General features: G+C 39.4%; 1 protein-coding gene across 2 annotated transcripts in view; it reads right to left on the bottom strand.

The window, feature by feature from the left end:
• LOC309551536 (dihydroxyacetone phosphate acyltransferase-like) overlaps positions 1-10,651 on the bottom strand; it is a 145,129-nt gene that overhangs the window by 57,938 nt on the left and 76,540 nt on the right. For both annotated transcript variants that reach the window (XM_082252161.1, XM_082252160.1), the window contains exon 5: positions 1,474-1,601. In XM_082252161.1, the coding sequence (XP_082108287.1) occupies positions 1,474-1,601 (128 nt within the window). The remainder of the gene's footprint in view (positions 1-1,473; positions 1,602-10,651) is intronic.

Here is a 10,651-nt window from a genome sequence, read left to right as displayed (position 1 = left end):
AGTTTTAGCCTAGTTATGTATATTTTGAAAAGTAATTAAAGCATTTGTTACCCCAACATTTTGTATTCCTAATATCTGCCTGCTGTACCATGTACTTGTATGAAAAAGTATTCTGTTCTCTTTGTATTGCTTCCCTAATGTGAAATTGCTGGTGTTCCTGCCTGGTGTTCTCTGCTTTCCAATTAAAAACTGACCACACTAAGCAGGAGAACACAACGTGGTCAGTTCTCTAGCTATGCTGGGAACTCAGTATGCTCTCCTACAATGATCAGACTTGTCCTTAAATGCCCCCGCTGCACAGCCATTCACTTGGAAGCTCAGTGTGCTGCTGTTTCTCCTCCCCTAGCTCTTATGCAGCTGAGAACAGAGGGAATGTTGGAGTCTCTATGCCTTTCAATACTTGGAGCTGGTAAGGGCATATGTATGTTAGCCCTCTTCGGTGGCACGGCTGGAATCTATATGCTCACTATATTTTTCCTTTGGTAAGCTGCAGTCCTATCGGGGGAGGCTTTCCTTTTGTTTCTTCTGAACACTTTTCATTACTCTGGTAAGGAGTATTTACACAGGATTGGAGGTGTCTGAGTCTTTCACCATCACTACTCTAGAACCTTTCTGACATTCCTATCACTTGGGGTGTTTATCCATTTATTTGTGGTTTTACGCTATGGCGTTCTTTATTTTTATTTTTCACATGATCACCCAACACTGAGGAGATCCATTCAGAAATACGGGGTCCAACTGACGTCTATCCCCTGTGGACTTCTTGAAGTTTTCTTTGGGTTTATATATTATTTGTTTCCGGTAAGCGGTACCTGCACAGTTTACTCATCAGACGTGCTGTTTGCTTATTCACAGACTTTGTTTTGGACTTTATAACATACATCACTTATGTTTTTCACTCTCTAGCGCAACTTATATATATATATATATTGTTTTTAAGGTGATAGTCACACTTGAAGTTGCAGCTTCACAATTTTCTGTTGGTCTAGCGCAGTTGTCCACAATTTTTTCTTTCACACTTGGAGTAGTAATTTGCCAACTTAGTAGTACCAAAAGCTTACTTGTTTGGAGTACAAACTCTCCATAAGATTTAATGGAGAGCGTACAGCACATGAGTGGCCCAGGCAGAAGTATTTTTACATGTGTTTGAGCAGTGCCAAGGAGCTAGACAGGCTATATTTAATTATATCTGGAACAGGTAAGTTTAGAACTAGGAGTTGGCTGGAACTGTTACACACAATGTGTAACTACACAGAAGGTCCACTTTAAGCCACTGTCTATAAAAAGGCAGATGCACATGATGGGTGATATGTTCTGAAAGTTCTTTAATTAGGACATTAAACTGATGGATCAAAAAAAAATAAAAATAAATAAAATGCTCCTGCTCAGATTTATACTTTAAAGGAGCTGAACTTCAACTGTATTAATTACAAACTTTGGAAACAGCTGTTATGAATTTACTAGTGAACTGACCCGTATTATAGTCTTCACATATTCTGAAAACACTGCCCAATAAAGTTTGTTTCCCTGAAATGTACGTCTTATGAAAAAGGCACCAGATGAGCGAAGGAGACGTCCAATAAGTGTCATGCGACTTAGATCTAAAGGGATAAATAGAAAACAAATTAAAGAATTTGAAGCCAGATATTTAAACACTCCAAGCTCTTTACCGGAGTAGCAGATTTGTTTATCTTTAATTGATTTTAAGCACATTATAGGTATTACATTTTTTTTTTATATATTTCAAGGTACAAGGTAAATAAACAGCGTACTATATCTCCAGGAGTTTAGTAGACTGACAAGCATCAATGACTGTGGCTGTGATAATACTGACCAGTACATGATTGCACAAAATTCACCATACAGATAACCCTTTATTTTGGGTGTCAAAAATCACTCATAAAATATAACAAATAAGTGCAGCGCAATCAAATCATAACAAAATATATAAATATCATAATCCAAAACACATTAAATCATTATTGTGAAAAAAGTCTATATTGAAGTCCCATTCATATGAACTCCACCTAAGTGCAAATATAGTAAAAAGATTAGTAATATCCAACATGTTCGGTGCCCTCCCCCTTCAGGAAAAATTCCTGCTCACCTCCACTATTTGACCCCACCACAAAGTCAAAACAGCCTTAGTGTGCTCCACTTAGAATAATATTGGATAATACTGAAACATTTCCTCTGGTGGCTCCCCTGAATCCTAGTCCTCCACCTCTTATTCTCACCACATATGTATCAGAGTGGTGAGCTGATGATATGCGCTTTTTATTTATATGTTTGTGAGTGTTTTTTATTCCAAGATCTTTTTTAATAAATATAGTTTGCATCAGAGAGCACTATGGTTTCTCCATGTCTGTTTTACGATTTATCTCATGACCATTGAGAACAACGGGTGGAGGACTAGGATTCAGGGGAGCCACCAGAGAAAGTGTTCCAGTATTATCCGGTATCATCTTAAGACAATAAAGGCCCATACACACGATAAGAAAATCCGTAGGGAAAATTCGTCCGAGGACCGATCTGTCGATTTTCGGATTGTTAGTATGGTGCTTTCGACAGCCAACACCGACTTTTCGGCTGACAAAATCCTGATGTGCAGGCTATAAAATTTTTGTCGTCCGTCAAAAAAACGTCCGATTTTCGTCTCATTATTACAGATTTCGACGAAAAAAAATCTTAAGAGCAAGACTAGGCATGCTCAGAGACGAAAAAAGACACAATAAACGGACGACAGATCATTCGATAATCTGATCGTGTGTATGGGGCTTAAGATTGTTTAGCAGGAGTGAGCAGGAATTTTGCCTAAAGGTGGAGGGCACCAAACACGTTGGATATTACTAATTCTTATCACCATATTTGCACTTGGGTGGAGTTCATATAAATTGAGACTTCAATACAGACTTTTTCACAATAATGATTTAATGTGTTTTGGATTATATTTATATGTTTTGTTATGATTTGATTGCGCTGCACTCATTTGTTATATTTTATTAGTTGTTTATGAGGTGGTGGACACACTCTGAAGGTGCTAGCAGCAGTCAGAGCTTTGTGTGATTAGGCACTAATATTTATTAGATAGAGATTTATGATTGTTTGGACACAGGTTGCAATGATTATATTTTTTTATAAAATAATCACTGATACTCTGCCGATGGCTAGGAGCATTTAAAACACGCCAGTACTTCTAGTTTTATCCTGTGTTCAGTTTCAAGTTAGGAGTTTTAACCATGTATCACCATTGAAATCAATGATGGGTGTATGGGCAATCACCACTCAAGAATCAGTAAATAGCCACACCCAGGTAAAGAAGCTGCATCCGTTAGAGAGTTCAGATAAACTGCAGATAAAATGTATCTTTATTTTTGTCCACAGTTTTAGTTTCGTTCAAGTTGAGGTCTGTAGCAAAAGCGTATATCTGACTAACTTCCTGTTTCTATGATATTGTTTCTCATTTAAAGCTACCGCACTAATTATTTTGTCCTCCAGGATGGATAATAATCAGCTACTTCAGCAGGCAGCGAGATGATTTTCCCATAGAAATCAAAGAATCAAAAAACAATGCGTATACAAAAAAAAAAAGAAAAAATATAAATATATATACAGCTGCAAGAAAAAGTATGTGAACCCTTTGGAATGATATGGATTTCTGCACAAATTGGTCATAAAATGTGATCTGATCATCATCTAAGTCACAACAATAGACAATCACAGTCTGCTTAAACGAATAACACACAAAGAATGAAATGTTGCCATGTTTTTAATGAACACACCATGTAAACATTCACAGTGCAGGTGGAAAAAGTATGTGAACCCCTAGACTAATGACATCTCCAAGAGCTAATAGGAGTGAGACGTCAGCCAACTGAAGTCGAATCATTGAGATGAGATTGGAGGTGTTGGTTACAGCTGCCCTGCCCTATAAAAAACACACACCAGTTCTGGGTTTGCTTTTCACAAGAAGCATTGCCTGATGTGAATGATGCCTCGCACAAAAGAGCTCTCAGAAGACCTACAATTAAGAATTGTTGACTTGCATAAAGCTGGAAAGGGTTATAAAAGTATCTCCAAAAGCCTTGCTGTTCATCAGTCCGTGGTAAGACAAATTGTCTATAAATGGAGAAAGTTCAGCACTGCTGCTACTTTCCCTAGGAGTGGCCATCCTGTAAAGATGACTGCAAGAGCACAGCGCAGACTGCTCAATGAGGTGAAGAAGAATCCTAGTGTCAGCTAAAGACTTACAAAAGTCCCTGGCGAATGCAAACATCCCTGTTAGCGAATCTACAATACGTAAAACACTAAACAAGAATGGATTTCATGGGAGGATACCACAGAAGAAGCCACTGCTGTCCAAACAATACATTGCTGCACGTTTACAGTTTGCACAAGAGCACCTGGATGTTCCACAGCAGTACTGGCAAAATATTCTGTGGACAGATGAAACCAAAGTTGAGTTGTTTGGAAGAAACCCACAACACTATGTGTGGCGAAAAAGAGCCAAAGCACACCAACATCAAAACCTCATCCCAACTGTGAAGTATGGTGGTGGGGGCATCATTGTTTGGGGCTGCGTTGCTGCGTCAGGGCCTGGACGGATTACTATCATCGAAGGAAAAATGAATTCCCAAGTTTATCAAGACATTTTGCAGTACACTTAAGGCCATCTGTCTACCAGCTGAAGCCCAACAGAAGATGGGTGTTGCAACAGGACAATGACCCAAAGCATAGAAGTAACTCAACAACAGAATGGGTTAGACAGAAGAAAATACGCCTTCTGAAGTGACCCAGTCAGAGTCCTGACCTCAACCCGATTGAGATGTTGTGGAATGACCTCAAGAAAGCGATTCACACCAGACATCCCAAGAATATTGCTGAAGTGAAACAGTTCTGTAAAGAGGAATGGTCAAGAATTACTCCTGACCGTTGTGCACGTCTGATCTGCAACTACAGGAAACGTTTGGTTGAAGTTATTGCTGCCAAAGGAGGTTCAACCAGTTATTAAATCCAAGGGTTCACATACTTTTTCCACCTGCACTGTGAATGTTTACATGGTGTGTTCAATAAAAACATGGCAACATTTCATTCTTTGTGTTATTAGTTTAAGCAGACTGTGATTGTCTATTGTTGTGACTTAGATGATGATGATCATATCACATTTTATGACCAATTTGTGCAGAAATCCATATTATTCCAAAGGGTTCCCATACTTTTTCTTGCAGCTGTATATATATATATATATATATATATATATATATATATATATATATATATATATACTGTATATATATCCATGGATTTGCAGTCTCTGGTATGAAACCCAATGGGTAATTGGATCTAACAGTGGAATTTTTTTAATATATACAGTGTCTATCTTTCTATCTATTAGCAAACATAAAAACAAGCATCAAATGTATAATTTTCTGTTCTTGGACCTCTCCTATTTTCTATCCACACATCTTCCCTGGGTCAGTTTGATAGCCTCCCATGGCTTTCAATATCATTTCCACGCTGACAACACCCAAATCTATTTTACACCTCTTGGCTCACTCTATCAGTTTCCTCATGCATCACCAACTTACTTACAGACATATCTATCCGGATGTCACACCGCTTTCTCAAACTTAACGTGTCCAAAACCAAGCTCATAATATTTCCTTCCCCACATGCCTCTTTCCACTACTTCTCTGTGAAGAGCAATGGCACAACCATCAACCCATCTCCACATGCCAGGGTGCTAGGTGTTATCCTGGACTTCGAACTCTCCTTTTCGGCCCCACATCCAATCGCTTTCCAAAGCTTGCCACCTCAACCTCCGCAACATCTCAAAAATACATCCCTTTCTAACCAATTAAACTACAAAGCTCCTGATTCACTTCCTGGTTATCTCTTGCTTCAACTACTGCAACTCCCTCTTCATTGGCTTACCTTTAAATAGGTTATCCACCCTTCAGTCCATCATGAATGTTGCTGCCAGATTCATCCGCCTTACAAACCGCTCAGCGTCTGCTACCTCTCTCAGCCAATCCCTCCATTGGCTGCCACTCAACTAACAAATTAATATCAAAATACTAACAATAATTTACAAAGCCATCCACAACTCTGACCCCAGCTACATCACTAACCTAGTCTCAAAATACCAACCAAATCTTCCTCTTCATTCCTCCCAAGACCTCCTGCTCTCTAGCTCCCTCATCACCTCCTCCCATGTTCGCCTGCAGAACTTCTCCCGAGCCTCTCTCATCCTTTGGAATTCTCTATCCCAATCTGACCGACTATCTTCAATTCAATCAACTTTAAGGCGATCCCTGAAAACGTTTCTCTTCAGGGAAGCCTAACTTGTCCACACCTAAAAAGTGTATTTTCATTATTTTCTTCATTAGCTTATCTCCCACAGGTATCACTTTACCCTCCCTTCTAGGTTGTAAGTTTTAATGAGCTGGGCCCTCTGATTGATTCCTCCTGTGTTGAATTGTATTGTAACTGTACTGTTTGCCCTTACGTTGTAAAGAGCTGCGCAAACTGTTGGCGCTATATAAATCTTGTAAAAATAGTAATACTAATATAATAGTGGTGCAAAACTAAGAGACATTTTGTAAAAACCTGTGTGTGAAAAGTGAAAAACTAAGTTAAACTGACCATTGTGCATTGAAAGAAATGGTTGTTTACTAGTTTAGGTATTGAATCTCCTTCAATAGTGATTAATCTTATCAGAGCTGAAGCCGCTCAAGTATTTATTATCAACAAGCGTCCTAAAAGGAGCTATTAGAAATTGATATACTTAGCCTCCTCCCATCCGGCCACTGCACATATAGGGCCAAGTGGGCGCTTCCTCCTTCTGAGTGGACGTTCCTTACCTCCTTCAGAAGGAGGAAGATTACGCAGCCGAATGCCGGCGCGGCTGCCTGATCTTTGTATGCCTGCGTCCCGCAGACACAGCACAACACTGTTTAGGAGCAGGACTCTGTGTCTGGCCCTCCTGATCACATGACGGCTGTGTCCAATCACAGCCACCACGTAATATAAACACAGCCGTTGTAAAGGCAATCAGCTCTGCTTCTCCTCACACAGAGCCTGTCAGTGAGGAGAGGGAGAGCATGTCTGTGCTGCCAGCTGGGGATACAGCACTTTTACTGCTTTTTACTCACTGATCACCCAGCTAGTTTCCCCAAAACAGTGTCCTTAACACAGTAAAAACACCTGTCACACATCTGTCCCAGTAAAATAATCTGTCCCAGTGAACATCTGCCACATCTGTCTGTGATCATCAGCCACATCTGTCTGTAATCATCTGCCACATCTGTCCGTGATCCTCTAGGACATCTGTCCGTGATCATCTGGCACATCTGTCCATGATCATCTGGCGCACATCATCTGCCACGTCTGTCATTGATCATCTGCCACATCTGTCAGTGATAATCTGCCACATCTGTCCATGATCATCTGGCACATCTGTCCATGATCATCTGGCACACACTATCTGCCACGTCTGTCTGTGATCATCTGCCACGTCTGTCCATGATCATCTGCCACATCTGTCCATGATCATCTGGTGCACATCATCTGCCACGTCTGTCTGTGCTCATCTGCCACATCTGTCCGTGATCATCTGCTACATCTGTTTGTGATCATCTGCCACATCTGTCCGTGATCATCTGGTGCACATCATCTGTCAGTGATCATCTGCCACATCTGTCTGTAATCATCTGGTGCACATCATCTGCCACATCTGTCAGCAATCTGTCACATCTGTCTGTATTCATCTTCCACATCTGTCCATAATCATCTGCCACATCTGTCCATAATCATCTGCCACATCTAAAAGATTAAATGTATATAATCTGCGCTATGGATATTCAACAATGTGTGATAAGGTGCTAAGTGTGCATTGAGCTGTTGCGGCCCCCCTTATGGCTACTACCAGGGTAGTGCCTATTGTGACACCTGTGGAAAAAGTGGGTTTTGGCGCTGCTCTGTGTGCAATATGCAACTAATGTAATTTGTCTTATATCAAAAAAAAAAACAATAAAATATGTGGTAAGTGCAACACATATGCAAGTGCTAAATAAGATAAAAAAGCAAATAGAATGGATTGTGCAACATATTCCAAAACCTATGTGCAATATTGTTTAGAGTGCATGTGCTAATACCAAATGCCCAAACTATGTGAACATCCAATTGCACCAAACAATTTATACATGAAACTTAAGCTAATCCAAACGGATCCGTGTTAAGAATGAAAAGTCCAGGAATTTCATTAATTGGTGCATGGTCTCCAGCCCTCCTTGCTGGTCCTTATGGTGGTATCAGTAAGAAGCAATATTTCATATTATCACAGCCAGGAGATTGTGCAACCACATGCAATGTGCCCAGTGTCTCCACTTGTGCCCCCCTCCTGCTATTGCACTCACCAAATGTCTCTCCCCTTTCAATAGGGGTATCCAGCCTTTACAGCTATAACTGGCTGTATGCCTCTGGCAAGCTCTCCTTTCAATCTCCAGCTGTGTCAGTAGTACATGGAAATAGCAAGAGTAAACCCCATAGCGAGAATCCGTATAAAAGGTTTTATTGAGAAATCACAGTAGTGTACTTACATTAGATCAAAACAGTCTGCTTGTGTCAAAATCAGGAAGTCCAGGACGAGATGCGCTCCACGGACTCAAACCGGAAGTGGCGCAATGACGCTAGGATTCGGATTACCCAAACTATTGTGGGCAAAAAAATTGCAATTTCAAAAAACTCCCTATGCCTCTTACTAAATACCTTGGACTGTCCTCTTTACAAAAAGGGGTAATTTGGGGGGTATTTTTATTGTCCTGACATTTTAGGGCCTCAAGAAAATGAGATAGTTAGTCAGTACATCAGGATTGATCAATTTTAAATGCTACATAGACTAGCTTGTAGACTCTAACATTCACACAAATCTATTATCATACACTTATCAGGATTTTTTTTTTACCAAAGACATGAAGCAGAACACATTCTGGCCAAAATTTATGACAAAATTAGATTTTAATAGATTTCTTTTAAAACAGAACAGTAGAAAATATTTTTTTTTTATTTTCTTTTCGCTCTTTTTCTTTGCTTATATTGCAAAAAAAAAAAAGTGGTGAATAAATACCACCAAAGCTTTATTTGTGTGAACAAAATTATTAAAATTTAATTTGGATAAAGTGTAGCATGACTGAGTAATTGCCATTCAAAGTGCGAGGGCACTGAAAGCTGAAAATTGGTCTGGGAAGGAAGGGGGTGAAAGTGTCCCATATTGAGGTGGTAAAGAGTATGGATGAGCTCAAGGTATGCTCAGAACACAGTTTTAGATCTTTGGTTGTTCAAGCATCCGCCTGAACACCTAAAATTTTGCTTGTTTGGTCATACTGTATGTCATATGTACAAATGTCATACTGTAATAAAAGTTGCAGTCTTTCTACTGCTACTATTTATGACAGCATCCTTTCTGTCAATAATTGCCAAGGAAGCAGTGGGATTTTTTCTTTTCGTAGGCATTCTTCATTGTGATTGATGTGGATCTACATCACTGGGTGATGTGATTGACAATGGATGTACATTGTGGGAAACTTAAAAAATGGTGTAAGTGTCTTAATTTTATTGTTTTGCTTTTATTGTTTATACTTTTTGTATGAATGAGTGGGATACTACGTACCCCTTACTTATTCACATGGGGGACCCCCCCCCCATGTGAATAAGTCTGAAAAAATCTGAAAGCCCCCTTTAATAAAAAGGGAGCCCCACAAATACCCCCATTTGTGGGGCTCCCTTTTTATTAAAGGGGGCTTTCAGATTCAGATATATCTCTTCACCTGCAAACCCCACAACCACCGGTCAGGGTTGTGGGGAAGAGGCCCTTATCCTCATCAACATGTGGCCAAGTTGCTTTTGCCAGGAGGCTGCCCGGCTGCATGCTCGGATAAAGGTCTGGTGTGGAATTTCGGGGGCACTATAATTATTTTTTGGCATTGGATAAGAGTTTAATATTTTTAGAGGTAACCCTATTCCTTTTCTTGTGTGATGGTGCCCCATTAATTTCTATATCAGACCCTCATCTAGATGCTTTGTTTACAGCAATTTAAAGAGCATTTTTTTTTTTTTTATGAATGTCAGTTTGCCATAGTAGGTTCTATACATCATACAGTGGAGTTACTTGAAAGGCAGGTTAGTGACACCCTCCAGGCTTTTATATTTAAATACATTTTTGCATTTTAATGTAGACCTTTTAGCATTATTAAAATCACTGTTCCCTGCTAAACAGACTTTCTATTGTCTTGTCTACAGCATTAACCTAGAACATGGTCATTACTGTTTTTAAACATTTTATTCTAATTAATTTCACCAGGAGTTCTGATTTGACACCCTATTTTTTTCTATGTTCTGTGAACACACTTTGAACCAAACTCAAGTATGTTTTGTTGCAGAACGACTGTAACATGTGGAATTATACATTTGGGTTTTATTCTTGTTAGATTCAATTGTTGAAAATCACAGAGGACTACATTAAGAAAAATAAAGTGTTAAACTGCAGTTGTGGAGTTGTGTTACTTTATTTATTATTAATAGTATTGAATGATAACTGAAATGGGCAGTGCCATCTTAAAGTGGAAAATACGTTTTTGGGCAAAAAAGAAAA

The sequence above is a fragment of the Pelophylax lessonae genome (assembly GCF_965119305.1).
Source record: "Pelophylax lessonae genome assembly, chromosome: 3".
In the NCBI taxonomy this organism is placed as follows: Eukaryota; Metazoa; Chordata; class Amphibia; order Anura; family Ranidae; genus Pelophylax; species Pelophylax lessonae.
The sequence above is the reverse complement of the archived record's forward strand: the minus strand, read 5'-3'. Positions and strand labels throughout refer to the sequence as shown.